Source organism: Rhinolophus sinicus, chromosome 7 (assembly GCF_057876585.1).
Source record: "Rhinolophus sinicus isolate RSI-liver-muscle chromosome 7, RSI-T2T, whole genome shotgun sequence".
NCBI lineage: Eukaryota > Metazoa > Chordata > Mammalia > Chiroptera > Rhinolophidae > Rhinolophus > Rhinolophus sinicus.
In genome coordinates, this window is record NC_142507.1 from 34,581,564 (window position 1) to 34,608,694 (window position 27,131).

At 37.6% G+C, this 27,131-nt stretch overlaps 1 protein-coding gene across 1 annotated transcript in view; it reads right to left on the reverse strand.

The window, feature by feature from the left end:
* DPYD (dihydropyrimidine dehydrogenase) overlaps positions 1 to 27,131 on the reverse strand; it is a 797,040-nt gene that overhangs the window by 99,496 nt on the left and 670,413 nt on the right. The window contains exon 20 of the mRNA XM_019747023.3: positions 21,077 to 21,256. Coding sequence (XP_019602582.3) covers positions 21,077 to 21,256 — 180 coding nt within the window. The remainder of the gene's footprint in view (positions 1 to 21,076; positions 21,257 to 27,131) is intronic.

Genomic DNA, 27,131 nt, shown 5'->3' on the forward strand with positions numbered 1-27,131 from the left:
GAAATGCACTTTTCAGGTATATCCACTGGAAGGAATTGCTAACAAATGCTCATTTAAAACTGCACATTCATTGTTGGTTTATATGAAATTTGATAGCGTACTTGAAATCTGCTAATTATCTTAAGTTGGTTAAACAGTTTCCTTGAAATGTGTTTATACTAATAATTTGTTTAGCAAAGCAAGCCGTTTTATATTATAGCATAAACGTATGTTGCAGTTTCTAATGACTAAACAGCCTGCATTTTAAATGAGTTATATCTAACATTTGTAAGTTTGCAGTTTTTCATTCTTACTCTGGAAAAATTCTAGGCCTTTCTTTCAGAGTTCCATTACTCTCATTCAATATTCATAAATATATTACTTTAATTAAATATTATTATTTCCTGATAGAGTAATGTTTTCAAATTTCGATGACAGATTTTTGTAGTAAACAATAAGCCTATAAAGTATTTCTTTCAGTCATATATCCCCAGATTCTAATTGTAAATCTAAGGAACTCTGAGAAAATGAAATCTTTTTATAAGTATGGTATTCTCCAAATAGCAAGTTAAGTTTTTTGTAGGGAAATAAGAATATTATGAGGCTGAACTAATATCTACCCAGCTCAGTGACAATCTTCTTCACAGCGCCCAACAAGCTATCACAGTCAGCTGTCAAATGCCTTCTGGAAATCGAGTTCTACCTTGTCAGAAGTGGTTCTTCCCTCTTTGGAGAGGGATGTAGAGTATTTCAGGGATTGGATTTTGATTTCCTGTTAACTGGGTCCAGATCTTGGTTTGACTATTTACTAGTCTCTCTCATCTGTAAAGCAGGGATCTCAGTAAGACGGACTTCACAGGTTGCTCTGAGGGTTTGAAAAGGTAACTGCAGTACGGCACTTAGCCCAGACATGGTATTCAGTAAGAGCCAAGAGAAAGTTACCAATTGTTATTTTTGTCTACACTATATCAAAAAAGGAAATGAGGTTCATTCGGTATGAATTGTTCTTACTGAGTTTTCATTTCCCTTACCCCTACCTACACACATGGTTTTAGAGAAATCCTGCTTCCAAAGGAACACTGTCTACTTTTCTTAAAAAAAAAAAAAATATATATATATATATATATATATATATATATATATATATATATATATACACAATATCCAATGAGTTTAAATATTTTCTATGGGACCAAATTGAACTGAACATCCAGAAATTTTCAGAATACAAAAATTTTCAGAATTTGGTAAAACCAGTGCATTTTCAGTTTCGGCACTTCCCTGTGTGTGGATTTCTCAGATGACCAGTAGTTCTGTTTGACCACATCTCCAAGTTTTTCAATTCCCTGTGATGCAATTTGTCTGGGACTAGAGACTAGAATTTAAAGTGGCTAAGTACTACCTGACTAAACTCACTCATGTAGAGACAAGGCTTCCATTCCTATGTCCTGTTCTTTCCAGATTGAGATGAATCTTCCAGTGGAAAAAATGGAAACAGAATAGGAGTTGAGCATGTTTTCCAACTTTGTGTCACTTGTAAACATTTAGCAATTTTACATTTACTTTCTTAAGGAATGGTCTGATCATTACTCATTTTCATCTGGAGCTCCAAAATGACAATATTTACTGATGAGATTGATATTATTCATATTTATTATTTTCTTTCCAACTCAAAATGTCTACCTATTGGCATCCTCCTTACACCATCATAAAGTAAGCACTCATTTCTTTGCAAGGCAAAACATTTGGGGGAAAATGCTTAGCGTAAATATATGGTTTCTGTGGGGACAAATCCCCGGAGAGCAGTTTCCAGGCTTTTGGCCTCACGTGGGGAGGTGCTGGTTCAGGTGGTGAATGACCATAGACTGTGATAGGTTGGCCGTCAGCTGTAACCAGTTAGCCAATTGGCTACTGATGTAACTGCGGGGCTGCATTGATTGGTTGGTTGGTTGGCAGGCAGAGGAGTGAATGGCAGACTGTGGATCGTGTGGCTACTAATGCGTGTGTCTTGCCTGGCCGCCAGAGAGACTATAGTAGTCTGACTCCCCTATCTATGGCTCCGTGGGTGTTCCTTTTTGGCCTAGCCATATCCTGCCTTCTTATGTGGGGAGCGGGAGCTGAGACCCCGCAGGCCACCCCACATGACACATGGTGCAGCAAGCGGGGTCTCCCGCACGACACTTACAAATCCCTGTGGGAATGATAAGTTTAAAAAAAATAAACTGGGATAAATTTTGAAACACAGTCACACTTTCCTCTGTTAATAAACTCTATTCTCAGCTTGTTAATCACTACTGACTCAGGTTATATTTTTCTAACCTGTATTCTATACATATTTGGCATAGTACATAAAACCCTTAAAAATATTCTCCGATGGTGACTGCTGGGGTAACTCTTGTTGTACGCACAATTATGCTGTGATTTAGATTGTTGCTTGACTCTATATACTCACTGCACTGAAATCTCCTCAAAGATAACGTGGAGTTCTCCACCCCCCCAACCCCAGCCTCACCTGCACCCCACTCCACCCCAGCTCTAGCATTTTACATCTTGTAACACTCAATAAAAACCAAGAAGTGGATAAAAATTTAAATCATTTTTCGGGGAATTTTTCTTTGGCCCAAGAGTGTGAGTACAGGGACTTTCAGAGAGAGACATATAGGAGTATTTACATAAAATACACAAGCAGTGTAGTATAGGAGAGAGCACCAACATACATACAGACCTAGGGTACTTTCAGACACCCTGGTAGGTGTTCTTTGCGTTCTCTGCAGACCTGCATACACCACAATGCGCGAATAAGGGCTGTATGAATGGGATTTTTCACCTGGAGTTGTAACAAAGACGATCTACTGTCTTTGGCAGGTATGTCCAGGGGTTTGCTTACCATTAAGTATAAATCAGTCATCACCTGGTACCTTGGGCAGTAATGGCACTACAAGCCCTTACGCGATTGTTTGCCATAGAAGGGTCTAAATTCCATTCAAATATCCAGTTACTGCCTAGATGGCTGTTTTTACATGAAACTCGGGTGACTTAAGAGAGAAAGAAAGTAATGTTCATATCAGTTGTTTCGCTGGGCATACTGCCAGACTTCCAAACATATCTAGACAGGCATTGTAGCTGCTGAAGGAGAAGCCCAGAGATGGGGAGAACAAAGCAGCCGTGGGAAGCCTCTGTGGACATCAGGATCCAGGCTTCTCCCCAGTGTCCGAGGCTCTCTCTTCTCCATTACTCTCGCTCTCTTTATCTCAAATGCTTTCAAAGATATAAATCAGCAGAGCAGAAGGACTAGGTTTATTAAGGTAATTGGTGAGGGAACTACATGCATATCACTAAATACATGAAGCCCACACTGGACTTGTAAACAAGCTAAAAGTCAAGTACTCCAAAAGAAAGAGACAGAACAGAAGGAGGAAGAGATGAGCCATGATTTTGCCACCAAACAGAGTACACGGTGAGGATCAACACTGCTGGTAGGATGGCTAATGCTCTTGATGCCAGTGGTTAAGGGCCTGAGGACAGGATGTGATGTACCTGGAGAAGTAATAATTTATCCTGAGTCTCCTGAATTCAGGGGAGCAAGCAGGTGTCACGTTATTCTCAGTATAATCGACTACCGCAGATCACTGGAAGGGAGGTGGAAAGTCCACAATTTTTGCCCACAGATTAACAGAATCTTAATCTGCTATGTGTCAACCCATCATCACATCTAAAGCATTAGAAGCAATAACCTTCTTTGCACAGGATGATAAGAAGAGGCAGTAAAAGGTGGTAGGCAAGTGTGCAGGGTTTATGAGCATGTAAACCTTGGCTCGCATGCTGCCTCTGCTCTTATTAGAGTGGAATCTTTTCTCAAGAGGAAAAAGAGAATAGTGACTCCAGCCTTCCATAGATTGTTGTCAGGACTAACATAGGCAACATAAAAAGCCCTCAGGACAATAGTGCGGAATAAGCAGTTGAAGGTACTTTGTTTTTATCATCATCATCATTATTAATTCTGCATTTCTTTGGGCCAATGACCTTGAAGTCATAAACTGACATTAACAGCTTTGTCTGTTTCACAAAATGAACACATACATAATTGAATGGTAGAAGCACAACTTAACCTGGCTGTGTATTCAGTGGGTACAGTTTAGGGGCGTCACTGCCCCCTGGAAAACTAAGGCTGATCCTACTGCTAAAATACGGCATTATGAGACACTATAAGATACAGTTTAAGGAACAAAGAAATTCTTGAAGTGGGAATGTTAGTGTATGGAGAAGATATAGGAAAGTTTTCATACTAAAGAATCGTTCTGTTTATGATCATGACAAAGATTTAAGAGATCAGGTGAAAGTAGATTTTGTGTCTGAGAGAATTTGAAACACTCTCATTGTCACAATCATAGGTAGGTGATATTGTAATCTTGCTTCATAGCATTGTAGAGTCTCTTCAGGGTATGAGAAGGGGGTTCATAATCATAAACTCCAGGTTACATACAGTAATGAGTAAAAAGTATTTCTTAGTCTGGTTAACAGTTTTTTGACATCCTTCAAGTAATAAAATACTTAAAACTCATTGTATTACGTTCTGATGAGCCTAGAAATGCTAAGAAGAAGAGAGAAAGACATGCTATGATACAGAGTAGTAGATTGGATTTTGGTGTGTGGAAATTCATACAAATTTGAATTTGTCACACTGATTTGATAACTTGCCATAAAACTTTGGTTAATGCTAAGAGGAAAGACATAGCTAATGCTATAAATTGACTTAGATATCGCTGCCTTACGTTTTTTGGTAACAAATAAAATTTATCACTTCATTATAACGCTTCCTGGCAGTTGGAAGTTGTAGACTTTAATGGAAGGTGCCAAGGTTGCTAATAGAATCTTTTCATCACAGATGAAGGAAATGTAAAGCAAATCTCACAAAGATTTGATGGTATTTATACTAAACGACACCCAAAAGCACAAACCAAGAATGAAACCCGTGTCCTCTCAGGGGATATAATTAATTATCTAACAGATTTGTAACCCTTTGTCCATTGTAAATAAAAACATAGCAATTTTCATAAATGATCATTTGGCCACAGCCATTGTCTATTGATTGGAATTAATGAAGACATTTACAAAGCTTATACTGTATTCATCCCTCCAGACATAGTTCATCTGTCTCTTCCCAGTTGCTTCTGATCCCCTAGGTTGAGATGGACATTTGCTCTTTTCTGCTTCTATAACTGTGATATCATAATAGCAGTTATGCTGAGATTTATCCTGAGTCCCCTGAATTCAGGGGAGCAAGCAGGTGTCACGTTATTCTCAGTATAATCGACTACCGCAGGTCACCGGAAGGGAGGTGGAAAGTCCACAAGAGGAAGAGCAGTTAAGCGGCTAAGGGTTTGCATCACACTTCCACTACTGAATACCTAAACCTCTATAAGCCTCAGTTTTCACCTTTGTAAAATGGCACTATATATGCAAATATATTGATATATGTAAATGTGTATATGTATAAATAATTATGTAAAATACTTAAAGAGTTTATTACAGTCATCTTATTACTTTTTATAATGGATTGTCCCTCGATGATAAAGCGTTTATCTTGTTCATTATTCAATCTCAATTATCTACCACAGTGCCTGGTGTGTAACAGATACTCAGTATTTATTAAATGAGTAGATATATATTTAATGATTAAAATACAAACTCAAATTAAAGTTCCCAAGCTAGGTAGAAAGATATAAAAAAAAATTCTAATTAGTATCAAAAATCAAATCTGTCACAAAAATTCTGTGAGTTCAGAAACGATATACGGTATTTGTTTCCAGCGTAATGTTTTAGGGGATGCATCTTAGATGATAGGAAGTACAAAAGCTGAAACTTGAAGGAAAAAAACAGCAAAATCAAAACATTCTTTTGGGCTCTTTACAACTTTGCAATAGTAATGCCCACAAAATGCACAAAATGTAACTGAGTGAATAGAAATTCTACCTTAAGAGTTTTGCCTTTATTTCTACAAATGTTATAATTTTATTATCCATTAATAATAGTGTATTATAAAACAAACTATCAATGCATATATTAAAGCATTAGAAATGTATTTGACTTAGAATTTCCAAATAACTGTCCCACTGGTTTGTATGTGGAAAAGTGGGGAGGACATTAGGGGACAAGAACCCAGTCCTGCACGGAACACTCTATCAGCAGTCCATTTAAGGTTCTGTTCTGGGAGCTGTGGCCTCAGGCAAAGCCAGTTTTGTTCACAGACACTGCAGGCACTGGCTGATCCTACAAAGCCCAGGGAGGAGAAGGCCTACTGAATCAAATCCATCTTTAAGAAGCAGCTTCCCATTTGCCTTGTGAAGCCACCTCCCTACCTACACCACTCCTCAAGGAGCCAGATGTTGCCCTTCTCGACAACATCTAAGCTCTAAGCTCTAGACAGCTTCCCTGATGCACAAAGCCGAAGGTGTTCCAGTCCACACCCAGCTGCCAGCAAGTTGACAGAAGGAAATACATTTGTTTATGCCCCCAGCTATCCATTTTCTTTAAGCTGGTTTCCAGCTGAGACTTTATCTAGGTACCAGTTATCCTTGTCCAATAGTTAAATCCCAAAGGCTACCTGATTAGAGTAATTTGGACATAAAACATGCCTTTAATATTTCTTATATGATATGTCTTACTTTTCCCCCAGAAGTACTACTGGATACTTGTCCTCTAGTTTCTTTCAGAGTCAGTTGTTTACTTCTAAAAATTAATGTAAGTGTATTTATGTATATTTACACACAGAAAAATGTACATATTATAAGTGTACAGTTGGAGGAGTTTGGAGAAATAAATATATCCATGAAACTATCACCCTAATTAAGGTACAAAAAATTTTTATCACTCCAGAAAATTCCCTTGTGTCTTTTTACAGTCAATCTCTACTTATCACTGTTGTGATTTCTAATAACATAGATTTGTTTTTCTCATACTCGAACTGCACTTAAAGGGCATTAGTTAGTAAATACTCTTTTGTGTCTGGCTTCTTTCCATTAACATAATACTTTTGAAATTGATCTATCTCAAACTTTATGGAGATGTGTTTTCATTTCTCTTGGATCCATACCTGGGAATAGAATTGTTGGGTCTCATAAGGAAGTACAGAAGATTTCTCCAAAGTGGTTGTGGCATTTTATATGCCCATTAGCAAAGTACAAGAATTCTAGTTGCTCCACATTCTTGCCATCGTTTGATGTTGTCAATCTTTTTAATTTTAGCTATTGGATTGGGTGTGAAGTGCTATCACACTGTGGTGTTTACCTGCACTTTCTAACGTTACCTAAGCATCTTTCTGTTTTTCCTTAACCAGGTTTGTCAGTTCTTACCTATGGGTGTCCTCCAATTAGGAGAATATCATTCCTAATTAGATGCCAGGCTACATAAACTATAGTGATGTGCAAGGCCACCTGTGTGATGAAATGTAAGTCGATGATGATAAAATATTCATCTACCAAACATTTCTTTGACCCACTTCTGCTAAGCTTCCTGTGAGTTTCCCTGAGGGGCAGAATGAACCACCATCACAGAGAGGTTTAGCAGAATCATGGTGAATTAATTAAGCAGCGTTCTGTTCAATTTTGTGCAAAAGGAACAAAGAAAGAGTAAAGGCAAGAGAGTGGGCCTTTAGAATGCCTGTGCTTTGACTCTACCCTGTTTCCTTTATTTAATGGACTCATACAGCAAGGCCTATTCTTGAGGCCTTGACTCCTACTGAAGCAGTTAATGCATTCCTCTTAGCCCAGGGAAATTATCCTTCTAGCTCATTAGAATCAAGTGCACCTCTTATTAATGGATTCAAAGTGAAAAAAAACAACACACCCACATTTCATATAATTTAGGCTAAATAAATGTTTTCAACACAGTGTAAATCAATAGAACTGTCCTTTCATGTTGCATCTTTCCACCATTGAATATTCTATATGGCATTTCACAGAAACATGATTTGATTTGAGAACATCTGCAACAGTCTGGAACATATTTTCCCCTGTACTTGACTTTTAGCTCATTATAGCTCTCAGATGTTCTCTTGGCAATCCTGTGACATACTGGAGTGTTACTGAACAAACATCAGTGAAGCCTATGTCTTGAGTAGTGTCAATCTCAGTTGAAAATGTTTCAGCTTCCTTAGCATCAACACTAGAAGAATTTAATTAACCCACTGAAACTTTCAAAATGATAGTTAATGCATGTAAGAAATGAGAAATCAGAAAAGTGGAGGGCGAGTGGATAAGTGCTTAACCTTCCACAAGCTGATACCTGCCACCCTCAGCCCATGATTAGGCAGCCATGAGAAGCCTTGCTGCTCTGTGCAGCCTCCCACACTTTGCCATGAGACCTCTGGCTTGCTCTGTTACCTCTCGGGGATGGAGAAGGTGGAGGTGGCAACTACTGCTGTCACACTCCCCTGGTTCCCAAACAAGGTCAGTTTCCAGCCTCTAATCTGCTTCCATCCAGCTGCTCTCATGTTTTTTGTAGGTGGGGCTGGGAGACCAAGGTCAGAAAAGCACTGCTGTCAGTGACACGGTTTTTTGCCTACTGCTGCTATTACATTAAGGAAGCAGCTGGTAAGATAATGTATGCCAAAGTGCTTTGTAAATTATAAAGTGCTTATATAATTGTCAGGGATAATCGCTACTGTTGTTTTATTCCTGAGTTGTAGGAAGAGCACTGAATTGCGTTATTGGGTGGCAAAGTCCACAGAAAGCTGAATAGATAGGGGTTTAGGGTCCAGAGGGGGTTCTTTGGTGAGACTACATATTTGGATGATAACAACATGGAGAGTAAAATTGGATTCAAGGGCCAGATGTGCACCTACAGGTCTGTGAGAGCTATGGACAGGGGAATACTAGTATTTAAGGGCCCAAAGATAGGCGAGGGGTCCTAAAAGATTAAATCCAAGAAAGTTCTCTCCACACACAGAAATGTTGTTTACTCCCGGCCTTTGCCATGCTTCCTGCCTTAGCCTGGGGTAGTCTTTCTACACTTACTAGGCCTTAAGTTTCAGATTGTTCTGGAAAACATTCTCAAACTCCTTTCCACCTCTGCTATCCTATGTTTGTCTGTAATTATTATACTATATTTAAATGACTCTTTAATTGTCTAATTGCAACACTAGTCTGTGATCCTTTCAAGGAAGGGCAGTATCATTATGATTAATATTTGCATCTATAATGCCTAGCAAATACTACCGTGTTTCCCTGAGAATAAGACCTAACTGGACAATCAGCTCTAATGTGTCTTTTGGAGCAAAAATTAATATAAGACCCAGTATTATTATATTATATTATGTTACGTTACGTTACGTTACATTACATTACATTACATTACATTACATTACATTACATTACATTATATTATATTATATTATATTATATGACGTGGTCTTATAGTAAAATAAGACTGGGTCTTATATGAATTTTTGCTCCAAAAGATGCTTTAGAGCTTATTGTTCGGCTAGGTCTTATTTTTGGGGAAACATGGTAGGTGCTAACAGTTGTTTGCTTGATAAAAAGTAAAGGAGAAATCAAAGAAGAAATTTCAAATATGAAGTTGTTGAACATAACAAGAGCTAATAAAATAAATAAAGTAATAAAGACTGAGAAATTACTGGATGTGATGATCACTAAATCATTAATAACTTTAGTGGGAGCCCTTTTAGTGATTTTGGGAGTGTGGATGAGGAGAAATCTAATTTTGATGAGTTGAACATAGAAAAGCAAGTAAGGAACAAGAGACAGTGAGTGGAGATAATGTTTTCTACAACCTGACCTGTGAAAGGAAAAAGAAATTCAGACCCTGTTACTTACTTTTTTCAACAATCCTATGAGATATTTATTATTATCCCAAGTTTTTGGATAAAGAAATGGTGGCTAAAAGAAAGTATGTAAGTTGCTCAAGGCCTTACTACTACTAGGAAGGAGGCTACATGGGAGGTACACACTCTGCTCAGTTTCTTCAGTTAGATTAGGCCAACTGTGTGTATCTTCACAATAATTTATTTAAAACCAGGTACAATGCATAAGTAAACATTATCTTCACTGTATGGTTTGGAAAGAAAGGCAATTTGGTATCCTCAGGCATTTTGCTGAGAGATCAGACTTGGGGTGCAGTGATGTAATGGGAAACTGCATTGTGGTACTAGCTGCCGGCACATGGGAAAAGGTGCACAAAGGGAAATGATCACTGAAAATAAGCTCTTCCAATGTACAGTTTTCAAAGGCCTACAGAGTCATCAAGCCCTCTGGCAATAGCTGCAAGTTATTTGGAATTCTGTATTAATCCTGACCGGATGGTTGTACTGTGGTAATAATCAATTCCCAAATCTCGGTGACTTAACACAGTAAAAGTTGATTGCTCACTCCAAAAGGAGTGTGTTTTTTATATGTGGTGTGTCAGCAACCCTGGCCATCCATTTTCTGTTTGGCCACCTTTTACACGAGACTTCAGTGTTCGCTGGGGCAAAGCAAGGGAATATGGAAAACTGAATGCCAGATCTTCAGTGCTTCCACCCAGATTCACACACCATGCACACTTTCCTCATATTTCATTAACTAAAGCAACTGCCCTAGTCATATGGAACACCTGTGAGGCACAAAGCTTTCCTTTTCCTATGGAACCAGGAAATACAAGTGAGTGCCACCAATGCCTGCCGCAAACACCAAAGGCATGGACTGAGCAGGATAATCTTGCAGGCCTGTTCTATATCTCAGAGAAGATTGTATACAGTAGTACTAGGAAAATTCTATTTTCCAATGAGGACTGGCTTCCCATGAGTGCCACTGTGGGGACAGAGCCAGGAGTGCAGTTTCCAGGCTCTCGCCCTCACGTGGAAAGGTGCTCACTCGGGTAGTAAATGGCCATCAACTGTGATTGGATGGCCATCAGCTGTGGCTAGTTGGCCGTCAGCTGTAACCAGTGCTCCACTGGACACTAATAAAACTGCCATGGCTACGCTAGCAGCAAATGGGAGGCTAGCAAGAAGATGGTGGCTGAGCTAGCAAGCACGGATTGCAGTTAGCAAGTGAGGTTGGTTGGCAGAGAGAAGTGGATGGTAGGTTGCAGATAGTGTGGCTCCTGCTTCCTGTGTCTCCAACCCAGCTGCCAGGGAGACTATAGTAATAGGACGCCTCTATCTATGGCTCCGTGGGTGTTCCTTTTTGGCCTTACCATATCCTGCGTTCTTATGTGGGGAGCAGGACCCGAGACCCTGCATGACACCCTGTATGACAGCCATATGTTTACTTTCATTTTTTTCCTTGGGACCTACAGTAAATGGAAAGAAAAACTTGGGGACATTTGAGTTTTGAAAGACGACCAGCTTGACAGCCCTGAAATGATGGGTGATATTCTGTAGTTCAGTTGAACTGGATACATGAAGAGAATAACTGCCAGCAAAGGATCTAGAGAAGGTTCTACAGTTTGAGATGAAATAGGATAAAATTGGCAAGGAGGGAAGACAGGTGAAATGCTTTAAAGATATAGGTATGGCAACAAAGTTTCAAAAGGCAAGATCTTGACATGGTTTGCTGCCAACAGTCCACAGCAGACCAACCAGCATGGCATGAGGAGCTGGGAGTGAAGGCTTCAGGGCATTTCCTGTCAATGAGGCAACTTTCAGCACCTGAAGCTATAAATCAAAGGATTCTCTGTGCAGGTTGTAGTCACATCTCCTCAAACACATTTCTAGGGGTCACCTGTGACCATGAAGCATGGACTATTATAGGCTATGAATTTGGGACCCAAGAAAATTGTTTTCTAGTATCTATACAACATAAAGTAGAGGGAATGTTTAGAAACTAGGTGGTTAATTAGATCAGTATGGACAAACAAACAGAGTAACCAGGTTTCTAAGGAGAAGAGGAAAAGGGGTAGATGTTTCATCTGGATGTCTCAACTGTGCGGTTAACTGAGATGCCGATTATTCAGTGCAGTTGAGGGTATCTTGGTCTATCTTTCCTAAGCTTCCAGAATGTTGGTAAAACTGTTCAATAGCAGTTACAATCCATATAATTTGAAAGCCAAAAAAATTAATTATGGTTTGTTTTGTTAGATTTTTTTGGGGGGAGGGGTGTACATCAGATTCCCTTTTTAATTTCAAATAATAGACGTTTAAATTTTCCTCAAATATTAGATTAGAACAAATTGGCATAAAGCTGAATATAATTAGAGTTTCTGTTGACTCTTTACATTATCAAAATAACTTTTTTGACTCCTTTAATTACCAGAAAAGTATATCTTTTATCTAATACTCCCTTTACCCTAGCAGGCAGATGGCTTAGAAAGAAATATAACAAATACATATTTTTTCCCTCAGAAAGAATCTCAGAGATGTAGAGAATTACACAGAGATATTTTGCCTTACTCCATAAAACCAGGATTAGGAACAAAGCTAACTGGTTTGCAATAAAGGTCCACTGATTTTGTAGAGTTCTTGGGAGGGAGGATAGGGGAGGAGTTCAAGGACACTGTTTGAATTTCAATTTTATCTTTCATGCTTATGGTAATGGTTTCTTTATAAATCCTCAATCCCTACTCAAAACAAGAAAAATCCTATATATTTTTTTCCTGGATAAAAAATAACAGCAGAATTAATGTGGGAAAGTCATGTTGAAAATATAAAGCACTTTTATAGAAGTTCTTACTTTATATAGAAGTATATAATTAATATTAATAAGGTGCATTCTGATTAAAGTAGTATATTTGATGAAGTATGAGGAATTATACTTAACCACTTACTTTCATGAAAGTGACAAAGGAAATAATGATAACTATGTTTGTCAATTAGATGTCCATTTTATAAGTGAGGACAAATAAGGACTCATAATTTTTAAAAGCATAATGGATAAATGCAAAGCATGATGGGATGCTGTCAAAAGAGTAAAAATGTTTTATGTTTTACATTTTATTTCAGGCATACAATGGTGGACCACAATGAGGCAGCTGTAGTGGTTACAAATTTAAAAGCTCATTTCTGCCCAAATGCCTAGATCAGACAAACTGTAGGTGCTCCACATACAGAGAAGTGGGAAGCCATATTCTGCAACATCTTGTCCTGTGTCCATGCCCGTGCAGGCATTGCCAATCGATCAAGCACCTCTGCTGGGCTTGGCTTTGTGTCACAACCCTCTTCTACATAGTGCTCCTGGCAACCACTACCAACTGATCAGAGTTTCCCTGTGAAATGAACCCACTTACCCCAGAGATGGGAAAGAAACTAAGCTGGGAAGGCTTACAGGGGCACAAACTATTCTGGCTATAAGCAATGCAAAACTTTTTTCCATAACATGAGAGACTTCTACCAGCACCTCCTCTAAGAGTTCATATTAAATTCTGACATTGTTACCCTGATTTGGCAACAGCAGTAGGCTCCTCCCTTCCACCTATTTTAAGACCAATGACAGACCACTCATTGCCCTTTTAGTGCCCAAACCTCAAATTAACAAATGTATCTCCATTTCACCTGGAAAGTGAATATTTCTGAATTGTTTAGAAACCTTTTTGGTGAAACAGAGTGCTTCGAGGGACAAAAAGGCTAGCTTTGGCCCAGATCAAACAAAACTAAGCAAGTAAGATCATGCTATCAATAGAAGGCCAAGAGTAAGTATAAAAATAATATGTAAGTATCAGCTGGAAAATCCATACAAAAGGTACAAAAAAATCAACTCATAAAATATCTTCAAATGTTTATGTTTATGCTAATATTATTCATATATTTTGCATATGGACATATCACATATACAAATTACTCCTATCTATCTATCTATCATCTATCTATGTATCTTAGGATTAATTATAATAACTGTCATGTATTGAGTGTCTGCTATGTGCCATACACTTTACAGATGGTTTGTAATCCTCACAAAGTACCTGTGAAATAGGTATCATTATCTCAATTTGCTGTTAGAGGGATGGAGGATTGTGGGGTTTATGAAGCTGGCCCAAGTTGAGCCAGTGGTGAGACAGGAAGCCTGGATTCAAATCCATAACTATTTTACTGTAAACACTGTGCTCTTTTTCACTACAGCACATCGGCTTCTTTGCGGGATCACTACACATTAATGAACTGATTAGACACTCAGAACTGTCAGAGGGGGCTATCAAATTTTATCTGACATTGTTTGCTTCTAAGTAGAAATAATCACCATCTATAAACAGATGTCTGCCCTATTCTTAAAGAATATTTGGGATTTCAGTGGTCTACCTGATACTACTCAAACCATTTGATGATATTTAGAGATGTAGCTAGGTCCCCATAATATCTATGCAGTAGACTCTGATTTGGTAATTTTTGAAAGTTTCAACTTCCAGGAACTGGTACTTTTTGTTTTGGCCATGTCTTATGAAATGTACTAAAACAATAAAAAAAAATATTTAGCCTCATGCAATCTGGCTACAGTCATAGAAAGTGACCTCAAGATACTTCTTTCTATCGCAGTCATTACCCAAGGAACTGATAGAAATGTAAAATATCATCTGGAGCTTTTCTATCATTATAATATACCACAGTGGCAGCCCCAGGGAGAGTAGCCGCAGGGTGAAAGGTACAATGGGAAAAAATAACATGGACAAGAACAACAGGACCATTGGATGAACATGAAGGAAAGTGCTTTTCATTTCCCTTGCACCCTCTTTTCTGGGCTCGCTCTGCAAGTGGTTATTACAGACAAGAGCAAAAAAAAGGCATGGTAGATGGATGGGAGTTAGCTGCTAAGAGCCTACCCACCCTTAAGTCCTTCACAATGGATTTCTCATTGTAACATTCTGTATCTTCAGTTGATAAGATTAGATTATTTAAAATTATCCCGGCTTACATTTATAACATATTCTATACATTTATTCTGGTTATAAGTTCTTTCTGAGATATAAGTATCATGGATATTTTCTCCCATTCTGTGACTTGAATTTTCATTTTTTAACTGTCATTTGTTGAGCAGAAGTTAATTTTGATGAATGGTTAATAACATCAATTGTTTCCTTGTATGGTTAGTGGTTTTTGTACCCTATCTAAGAAATTTTTCCTTATCCCAAGGTCACGAAGATATTTACTTACGTTTTCTTTTAAAATTTTATAGTCTTAGCTTTTATTTTTACATCTATGATATACTTAAAATTACTTTTGTGTCCTGTGTGAGAAATGTATAAGCTTCATTAAAAAAAAATGTGTTCACAAAACAGTTATGCTTAAATGATTATTTAATATTATATATTTATAATATTGAAAGAGTGAAAAGAGCCCAAATGTAAGTTTTAATGAATAATCAAATTGTGGTATGTCTGTACAATAGATAATTATTTACCAATAACAAGAAATAAATTACTTAACACCCACAACATGGATGAATCTCCAAAACATTGTGCTGAGTGACAGGAAGCACACAAAATATACATTCTGTGGAATTCTAATGATTTGATGCTAAACAACAGAAACTAGACTGTGTTTGCTTCAAGTGGCAGGACAGATAATAACTGGACAAATGCAGCAGGAATCATCTGAGGGGTTGGCAACATTCTACATGTTAGAAGTGAGGATTTCATGAGTGTATGCGTTTGTCAAAATGTGTCAAATGGTTCATTTAAGACCTATGCATTTTTTATTTATGTAAATTTTATCTCAATTTGAAAAAATAAAAAGCATGGAAAAATAAATAGCTTGCAAGACATAAAAACTTTTATAGTTGTGGTAAATAGGAGATAGCACCCTTCTTTTCTGAGACTATTACTATTAGGTCTTTTATAATGGTTTTGCTTGTGACATATATTCCCTTTAGATATTTCTTTGTTCTGTGTGTTGGATAATATGCCAGAAACAAATAAATAGTTAGACATCTACATATAAATTACCACAACTAGATAGCAGTAGTTATATAAAATCGTATTACTTTCGGCTTTAAAGTAATAGGAGAATGATGCATCTGGTCATTTTTGGTTTCTATCATCAAAACAATGCCTTGTTTTAGGGGGTTGCTATACAAGCACCATGACAGTTTTTCTGATTTTATCCTAATGAAAGCTTTTTAAAGTGCACAGGTTATGTCCACTTATTAATATCACTGATATCATTTCATGATATTCTAATACATACTGAAAGTAATTTGACACATTTACGGTTTTCTTCTAAAATGACTGTTATTCTTGAAAGGGCCTGGCTGGAATTTGAATTATAAAGTGCCTTTCTTTCTCCTTCTAAATTAGGACACCACAGATAGTTTGTGCAGTGTAATTCTATAAACATGTAGCATTACGCTAGGTGCTTGAAAACTCAAGGATAAGTAAGATATGACCTCTGCTTTCAAGATGCCCATAATGAACTCAGTGATGGACAAGAAGACATGTAACTAGAAGATAATGCAATAACTGCACTACTAGTTATATGAAAAAGGGCTATAGGAGAACAGAGAAAGGAGGGATCCCCTTTTTCTGGAGGGAGAGAAAGAGGGTCATAGACGATTCCACAAAGCAAATGACATTTAAGGTAGATCTTAAAGTAAGCGAGTGATTGATCAATATTTTCATTCAGCAATTCAGCTGCCAGGCCATTGCTCCTACATGGTAGATGCTGTCGGGCATTGGCACACAGCGTGTACCCTGATCTAGGGCCTCAGGAAGCTTGTACTCTAGGTACATTTTGCCAAGCCAAGAAGAAATAAGATTGCTCACCTGCCTCCCTCACTCTTTCCACTCTGGCTTCTTTCCATCTCATTTTTACTAAACTAGACTCAGACACAAAAGGGACGATAGGTTCAAAGTTATGTTTTTCTTTTACGTTCTTTTCATTTCTGACTTAATGGAAAAAGCAATAGCTGGGTAAGTCAAATGACGACTAATTTTTAATGCTACCACTTAGTAGATTTCTTACATTCATTTATATATTAATTTATTTATTCAATTAGAATTTATTAAGCATTTACTGTGTATCAGTGGGTGTCTAAGGAATTGGGACACAAAGATGAATAGGACAGTGAGTGTCTGGTAGAGGAAACACATGTAAAAATTCGAATGCTGTGTGATACGTGTTGCAACTAAGGTTGAGGAAGAGAAGGAGAAATTCATCGTGGTGCAGATGTCAGAGAAGAACTCAGAAAAAAGGGGAGGCTTGAGCGCTTCCCTTTAGTGAACTGCACAGACATTGAGATGCAGGAAACGCATGTGAAGATGCGCACAGCAGACCCCCAGCACCCAGTAGTCTTGGCCGGCGCTGTTTCCCTTACACAGGCTCTTGCACGGGAATCCTGCTCTCATCCCAAGCACAGGAAAGTGAAGTCATTTCCTTCCATGCCTTCTGATGGCAAAATTTTCTATTCTAATATTGGCGCATCCAATTCCCTTCATGTTTCTCAAGTGATTAATCTCAACATACGAGTAATTCTTACCTGCCTCATCTAAAAATGCCAAATACTAATATTTTATTTTTTGATATCACTAAAATGTACAGGTTGCCTCCAACTCTAAGGAATAATTTGTGGATAAAGGTATAATTGCAGTTATGTTTTCATTTAAGTGTTCTTCACAACCCCTTACCTAAGATTCTTGGTGCCAAATGCATCTCAGAATTCAGGATTGCTTTTTGGACTTTAGAGGACCATTTAGAAATGGTGCACATACCACATTTTACCTAATACTCCCGGCAAGGTCTGAAGTAACAACCTAGAATCAAACACATTAGTCTTGCAGTAAACATTTAAATGTTCACCCTAAGAGGAATAAATAAAGATTATAAATAGCCTCACATCAGCTCAGGCCAGGTTTGCTGCCAAATGAGTTATGGGAAACATTTGGTTTCAGTGCTTTTTGGATTTAGGAATTGTTAATGAGGAATTGTAGGCTTGTATTGCGATTATCTTCCCATCATAGATTTAGAAACAGATTTAGAAAGATTAATTAATGTTTCCACATAGCCTAGCTGGTAAGTAACGAGGCATCATGTGAACCAAACAGTCTTACCCGCACCTCTGCTAGCAACCACTGTCCTCTATGCAGCAAGCAACCACTGTTATTGAATAACCTAGGTTTTTGCCAGGGAGAAGGGGAGATGAAGCTAACAGTATAAAATAACGGTAAATTTTGCTATGGAGACCCTTCCTTTCTGATGCTGCTGTAAATAGTGTCTTCTTCCTTATCTGCACAGATTTCCTCATTGCAGACTGTCTGCATGGGCTCTGGGTGTCATATTTTCACAGCAATTCACTTTGCTTACATGTCTTTTGTCCACTGCTGCACTACTTCCCTGCCCCCGGCTACTCAGAGGGTAATTTCAGCCTCTGGCCATTCAAAACCCAGTGAGCTGCTCCTCTGGATTTCCTCTCCTGTCTCTCTATGTTTCATTACTCTTCTAGCTCAAAACCATGTACTGCCAACTTTCTCCATCAAGGGAAGCTTGTGTGTGCTCATCGCTAACTATTCGATCTCTGACTATTTTCTATTGCTATTCTCTTCTTTATTCCTTTCGGCAACATGGATTCTTGGATCCCTCCGTCAGTATCACAATGTTAAAATGCAGATTCCGGGACCCACTGCTGACCAGCTGAATCAGGACTAGGGTGTCGGGCCAGGGCATCTACACTTTTCACAAGGTTTTTAAGTGCCAACAGTTTGAGACCAACCCTTCAACTGCTCTGTGGTGTGGCAAAGCTGGTGACTACTCTTCCTACAGGATTTGTTCCCATGCTTGCGGGTACAGATTTATACTTGCACCATAAGACCAGAGCAAACTATAAAGGCCTGATTTCTTGCTCTTCCAAAGCCCCCTGAAAAACATTGCTTGGGAAGTTTAATCAATTAAGTGATGTGTGCACAGGGAGAATATATTAAATATACTGATTATTTGAAAGATAACATGACTAATTTGGCTAAATCCTTGCTTCTCTGGCTCAAGTCTTATTTTCTCTCCATCTTCAAACACTGTATTATAATTGGTTTCTTCTAAATTTCTACTCTAATTTATTCTAGCCTGACCTCTTGAGTGAAAGATTAAGTAGAGTAACAATTGTACTTTCCAAATTAATCTTTCCTGTCTAAAGAAGCCAGCTACTTCTGGTGGGGGTGGGGGGGGTGTCTTTCTAAAAAGGGTCTACATCTTTTCTTGTTCCCCCTGTAGCATGAAAACACTGTAAGGAGCAGCTTACTATTCTTTAGCCAGTGAGAGTATAATATGAATTGTTTTTTCACACACACACACACACACACACACACACACACACACTCCAGCAACACCAGGAAGGAACAATTAGGAGGTCACCTATAGCTTGGATACAATGTTTTGATTCACTGTTAGGAATATTGACCTAAAGGGGATAGTCTCCTATATTTTAGTCATGTCAGCCCACACCAGACAATCCAGGAGCATAGATTTATTACCAGACCATCTGCTTGTTCCTTAACTTAGTGTTGAGAAATGAATCACTAATCTAATCACATAGGCAAGATTTTTTTTTTTTTTAACAAATGATAATGCCCAAAATTACACTTACAATTTTGATGAAGGCTTGGCTTACCAAAGTAAAGTCTGAATCTAGACTCACACTATCAGAAAATCAATTTCCACTTATGTCATTGACACAAGTGTCTCCAGCATTAGCCATCTTTTATTTGAATATGTAAGTTTTGAAATGAGTGTGGAAGTCCTTTAAAGACAAAATGGCACAGTGCAGTGCAGCTACTTATATTTCAGCTCGCATGGTGACCACTCAAATTTAAGACAATGCTTTTATAGATGGTCAGAAACTATTAAAACTATCATGTCAAACACAATTTACTTGAGATATTTAGATTGAATGAGGGTAAAATTATTTGTTATATTTTTCTGATTATGAACAAGTTTAGGGTATTGATGGTCATTGATACAGGTAAGAATACTCACTGTCCAAATACTGCAGACTCAGTTTATGATAACATGATTAGTTACACTAATAATGCAGCTTAGGCACAGTCTTACTAATTACAATATTATAAATATTAATGTCACCCAGTCTTTCTGTTTGATTGCCACTCATGGAGTCATTCATCACCATATTTTCCTGGAATCCACACTGTAACATTTTATTTCTTTCTCCCTTTTGTTTTTCATTACCATACTTGAAATCATACAAATTATTCTTCAAGAAGCTCTTATTTTTAGCTATCTGTTAGGAGAAGAACAGTGATGTATTTTCCATTAAAACTAGCCAAATGTAAGTCAGTTATATGATATTTTCTTATTCTTTGAGTCCCTAACCCTGCCATCCAAGGCAGAGTACCCAGGGTTTTTGTTTTCTATTCTTTTTCATGTGACCTGTTTCAAGTTAGGATTTATTTGAATTATTAAATGCTTCCTTAAAGAATCTTTTTTATACTTGCCTCTCTTTTTTTTGAAAGTTAATTATTGATGTAGTGACAAGCTGAAAAGACTAAGAATTATAATTTTTTCCTCCCCTCATTCAGGTCTCAAGAAATGTCTTCTGACAGTGGTTGTCTATTTAGAATAATACCAAGGAAATACAAAGGCAAAATGCTGAGTGTTGTTTTAGAAAAGATTTGCTAAAATCACCATATTATACAAAATGTAAATGTAGTGTATATTTCTCTGAAAATAGCAGTAAGTGAGAAAGTTGGGATATAACCTTTTGAGCCCAGGTTTAACTACATAACAGACACAGTTACAAAAGACACTGATTCAATTTTAATTTTAAAAACTTCATCATATTATTCAGGGCTCCAGTGATTTGATTATCTTGAAAATAGAAAGGGAATGTTATAATTTCCAGAGCTTGTTAAAGAATAAAGAAATCTCCAGCCTCCCACTGGAAAGAATGCCAGTAATAGCCACAGTAAGCAAGAATTTGGGGGCACTTTACACACACACTTCAATCTTTTTTCTTTTATACGACCTTGTGTTATATTGGTTTATAAAAATGTAACTCGCAGACCTATCGTATAGCTATAATCAAGCCTCCTTCAGAATGATTCTATTGTAGAACTCACATCCAACAGGCACTGTGATTCCTGTTAGTGAGAAAGTGGGAGGGAAACAAGACCTGAAATACAAAGTGACCAAGACAGAGTTCTTAAGGACAACACAGAGTAGGTGAGCACATACCTTTCCCATGAGTTCAGCAATTCGAGGAACTGGTTTTCCTTTCTGGTGACTCACGGTAGCTGGACTCTGCCCATCCCAGTCTTGTAGTTCTTCAATGCTTTTCAGATAAAGCAGGGCTCTGAGACCAGCGCAGTAGTCTTCGATCACAGTGAAATCCTGATTCTGAACAGCACTGCATACCTAGAAAAAAACAGAGCAATCAACCAAATATGAAGCCGAGAGCTAATTCTCCAGACTCATTTTTCATTTACTCAACAAAATTCATTTTATGTGCCATGAACTGTTCAGTCATTGCCTGGAGATGGGAGTGGTGGGGAAGGAGGGACTACAATGGGGCACAAGAAAACCATCAGGGACAATGAATACTTTCATTAACTTGTTGTGGTGATGGTCTCACAGATGTACACATATTTCAAAACTTATCAGATTGTACACTTTAAATATGCACAGTTTATTTTGCAATGTATCCCTCATTGCATATGACTGTTAAAAATCAGATCCAATGAACTAAATTTCCAAGGAGTCAAATTTGGCACAAAATAAGAAAAGATATTTTATCAGTCTCCTTTTCCTCCATTGGGGTGTGTTGCCTGGAGGCCATTCTTATGCCTGGAGGTGGTCACACTAAGGCTGGAGTGTTCTCCATCAGTTAATTCAGCCACCACTTACCACTGCTGACCCCTTCAGCCTTATCTAGTATTGTTTTCCTTTTCATTCCTTCTGCTCTAATCACCCAGGTCTTTCTTCTTTTCCTCAAATTTGCCAAATTATTTCTTTGCCTTAAGACCTTTTTATAAGCTCTTACTGCCTAGAAGGCCTTTATCATCTACAGATGGCTAACTACCCGTCCTTCCTCAGTCTCAGGATAAGTATCACTGATTTAAGGAGGCCTCCAGGAGTCCAGAATAATTAAGGCTTTCTTTTATTCATACATCTTTGGTTGATAATTATTTGGTTGATGATTATTTGATTGACAGTTCAACACTACCCAAATAAACCAAAACCTCGGAGGGAAAAACCTGTATTTATCTTAGTCACCATATTATCCCCAGTGACTAGCGCAGGGTTTGTCACTTATTCTGGCTCTCAATAAATATACATTGAATGAATGGATAATTTGGAAGAGATATTTTAATTTGAGTAACTATATGTCAGAAAATAGAGATTAAAAAATTTCCAGAGGAAAGGAAGTTCGAATCTGAGAAATTAAGATGCTTTCAACAAAAATAGACGTGAGAGTCTGTGTTGGGATTTGAGCGAGAGCTTGAATCAGGTAAATATTTCTAGGTTGATTATTTACAAGACCCCTCTCCAATTTTGACACTACGTGTGGACCCTAGAGATTCATTTACGACTGCCAATAGGACCTCTTCACCTAAGATGGCCCCCCGTCACTTCAAATCCAAAATTTGCAATACAGAATTCAACACCTCTCCTCATCTATATTCCAAATCAGTCCAAAGAAACAGCTATCCAAACAAAACTAAGCAAAGGAAAACTCATTTCTATCCCATTTTCCCAGGTGTTAGATTCTTAGCAGGTATCATGGTGCTTGGCAGTGGCAGGCAATAAAGAAAAATCTTATCATACATGAATGAAAATAAGGAAATACCTGAAAATAGGAGAATAAATTAGATTCTGTTTCAAGGTCTCTTAAAGCCTCTGGGTCTTTAATTAATAAAATTAATTGTAATCCTTGTGCCTAGCATACTGTCTGATACCTAGCTGTTGATTGGTTGGTTGAGAGAATTTATTGAAAATACACTGTGGTGTTCTAAATTAGAAAATAGGAAGTAGATAGAAAGAGAAAGGGCAGGAAAAATATATAGGAGTTCTGAGCAGGAAGTGGTAGTGATTCCACGGTGTGTATGGAAAAGAAGGCCAAGTGTGGAATTTTGAGAACAAGAGTATTTAAAAGGAAGGCTAAGGAAGATCATGAAAGACACTGCACAGAAGAGATCCAAGGCAACATCAAAGAAGATGTCAAGAGCTGTACGAAGACCAATAGCATCAGAGCTGAAAAGCGGGATTTAGCAATCAGAAACATAATGACTGACATGTGTATTTAGAGGGGAGAAGTTCTGCAACAGAGCAGAAGCCATTTTATGGTGGGCTGAGGAATGGATGAGGATTGAAGAAGTGAAGACACAGAGCCAGACTGTTCTTATAAGAAGTTTGGCTCCAGTAAAAGATAGAGGAGAGCTAGGGTTATAAGTAGGAGGGTTTTTTATCTTACTTCTTAAAGGATGGCAATATCTTACTTCTTTTTTATCTTACTTCTTAAAGGATGGTTTTAAGGCAATGTGACCATTTTACATTTCAGAATAGGACAAAATGTCTATTGTATATTAATTTTCTGTCAAAATTGGCTGAAGGATTGTGTGATAAAAATAAAATAATGTAATAACTAATATGATGTGAACTCTTACTATGGGACAGGTTCTCTGTTAAACACTTTTTTTTTTTTTTTTTCACTCAGTCCTCAGTATAACCCTAAGAGGTAGGTTTAATTTTTAGCCCTGTTTTGGAGATGATCAAACTGAGTCTTAGAGAAGTTAAATGACTTGCCCTGGACCACCTGGTTAGAAAATGGTGCGGCCAGGAATATGACCATGCAATCTAATGTGAGTAAGACACAGACATTGACAGAGGAAAAAAAACATTTAAATGTAATTACAATGATCTTTTCCTTCAACCATTTCATGAACCCAACACACTTGTTTAAAAAAAAATCAAATTATCTTCAACCCAAATATAACCATTGTTTTTGAAAAATCCATACTGCTAGATTAAAATTGTCAATGTCCTCTGACTTTATTTACCTTTTTACTTGTATAGCATGAGTAAAGAAAAACAAATCGAAATGAAAAAGTGGAACAAAAAACCCTTTGTTTCCTATTTTGAAGTGCTCTGTGTTACTATAATGTAGGAAAGAATATTGAATAACCACTAAACACAGACAATAATATTTTCCATGATCTTTCTTGGGAGGAAAAATTTGAGCATTAATTAGGTCTGTTATAACTTTCTTATAGTTGATTTATTTTCAGAACAATTATAAAGAACATCATTATAATTTAACTATAAAGGTCAACTGATGCTTCACATAATCTTCTTTGTTCACTGTGAGATTCTATTTTTTTTGTAGTATATGCTTATGAGTATACTTTTACTATCATCTTAAAATAGTTCACCATGAACATAAAAAAATCAGATTTTGAAAACCATATCATGTCATGTCCTTTATGAGATGTTCATGACTGTTGTAAAAACCTACTTTTAAAGGAATCTAGATACTTTGCAATGTATAAATAGTAAAGTATAATTTCAGTCATTTGTGGTATTTTTCAGTGAGAAAATATAAAAGCCACTAATTCTATTAATCCACAGGCATGGCACAACTTGTATATAGTAGATTCAGCCAAGTCGTGCTGGAGTAATCAAAAAGTAGTCTTGGTGTGCCCACCAGGGACAAACAAAGTGGGACCTAAGGCCAGGAAGAGTGGGGCCTCTTAGGTGGGGCATGAGTCTAGGATCTTTTACCCTCTCACATGCTCTTTAGTCTACAGTGCTAGTGTTACACATAATTGAGAGCTATACTGAAAATGTGAAGGGGACACAAAACTTGGAGAGGGAGGAAAGACTACAAGATAGTGACCAAACATGGCTGGGATGGTGTGCTAGGCTGGAAACCCTGGAAGCCACCATCAGACATGGATGCTGGAGGGGACAATTTCACATACATTCAATCATAAGACAAATGTCACACTATTCTATACCTTCCTAATGTGAGTAATTTAATTTTTACTTTCCAATAAGATTAAACATTAATTTTCCTATCAGAGTTTCTAGTAGTAGCAACTTTGCACGTTGATATTTTCTTTTAAATTTTTAATATCCATATCAATTATCTGAGGGTCTTATTAAAATGCACATTCTGATTCTGTAGGTTTAGAGTGAGGCCCAAGACCCTGCATTTGTGACAAGCTCCAAGCTGCTGCAGCTGCCACGGGGCCACACTTAGAAGAGCATGTTTTAAGCACCAGTAGGGATGAATCGCATCTTAACCTGAAATGCTGTCTGCCAAGTAAATTTCTTCCAAACAAATAATTTCATCTTAATTTTTACTATTAGATTGTAGCAACATTTTCATGGCCCTTAAAAGAAGCACTATTTATAATAATAAGTCATGTCTGAAGAAACAAGAGTAATTTTCTGATTAAATAGTAATAAGACCCAAAATAAATCTTAGGGTGTAAGCACACCACTGGGAACAGGGTTTTGTTCATGGGATTTGAGGCTCAGAAAATGGATTTGCTCCGAAAGGTGCCTTGTTCTTGCCGAAAGTTTACACTCCATTGAGGGCTTTCTCTCTATCTCAAAGGTAAATGGTTCCTTTTAAAACTCCAAACATGTAGCTGCTATTCCTAAATGGGTGTTTTATATGACATCTCTTAATTGTTTGTTTAACAGCTCTGATTAGGGTCCTTAATAGCTGTTAACATGTTTGCTTAGTATAATTTGTAAGTTCTTTATGGTGAAGGCTGGTTTATCTTTTTTCCCAGCAGGGTATCAGGTGCCATTATAAGGATCATTGCCACCATTAATTATTTCTATAAACGTGAATCCCCCTACAGTGAGTTGTTTTAAGTAGGGACCCTGGATTCTCTGCAGGACCAGCCCTTTGCAGGGGCTGAGTAGGTGGCGTCTTGTGCAGCATGATTTGAGGTATGCTGTAAAGTTCCCCTTGCCACTGAATAGTCTTCTCCAAAGGTGTGACACAGTGCCCTGAATTTTCACATTAGGTGCAGGCTTTAATTAAAGCCTGTCTATGCAAGCAGCTGTACAAATACCTGAGAGATGACAGGGGGTATTGGGGTGCTATTCCTTTCTCATTATTTCTCATTAAACGAGATTAACAACATTAATAGTAATTTTCCTATTTATGGTTATTTACATTTCTAAAGTCTCCTTTGTATATATTATTTCCTCCATACTCAGAATAAGCCTATGAGTTAGGCAGGAGCTAAGGTAATTTTCTTACTTTGGAAATGGGAAGAGCTCGCACTTGTAGAACTATTTCTGAAAGTCAAATCTAGTGGTTTTTATGCCATGTCAAGTAACACCACTTAGAGGTTAAGCACATGCATGTAGAAGTCATGCCAAATCAGGTTTAAACTACATCTTAGCTGTGTAAGTAGGAGCAACTTTCTTCACTTCAAAATGGAGATTAAATACTTAGCACATAGGGAACTGAAAGGCAATATATTTAAGTGCTCAATTAGTAGTTAGTACTTAGTAAGCTGGATTGGCACCAAAAATAAATTTCATAATATGAAAAATCAGAGCATGAATTAGGCAGGATATAATTTTGAAATCTAATGCTTTTTGGCCCAGTGCAGTAAAGGAAGGCCATGGACCTGACCTTTATTTACACGAGGTAATGATCTCAAAAAAGCTTCGGTCTTGTCATCAGAAGACATGTCTGAAAGCCAGCACCGTCACGCAGCAGCGGGTGACTGAGGCTAGTCATTTAGCCTCTTGAGTCCTCCCTCCCACTTCCCAACTTGCAAAAAATGAATGAGATATCTACTTTATTGATGTAAGGATTAAATTACATCATGTAGGTGGAAGTGCTATGGAAATTATAACGCTCAGACGAGCTCAGAACGGTACTAAACCTTATAGTTATTATCAGGTAAGCTGGAATTTAAAGTGCTGAGTGGAGATCAAACGGGAAAGTTTTGCCTGTAAAGAAAAATCCAACTTCTTTGAAATGCAAAACAGAGTTTACTAGGAAGTTAGCAAATAAAATCCAAACTGTACTAAAAATAGTTATGCCAGGTAAATAATTTGCAAAGAAGAGCTCTACAGAACTAGAACACTGTGAGTCTGGCATGTGAATTTGTATATTAGAGCAGCCCATCTTTCAAATGATATGTTAAAATGTGACAAGGTTTTTAAATAGGGATCTTGAACATTAGATACAACTCAGATGGACCCATGATCATAATTACCACCTTTCATTTCTTACCACAAAAGTGGACAAACTACA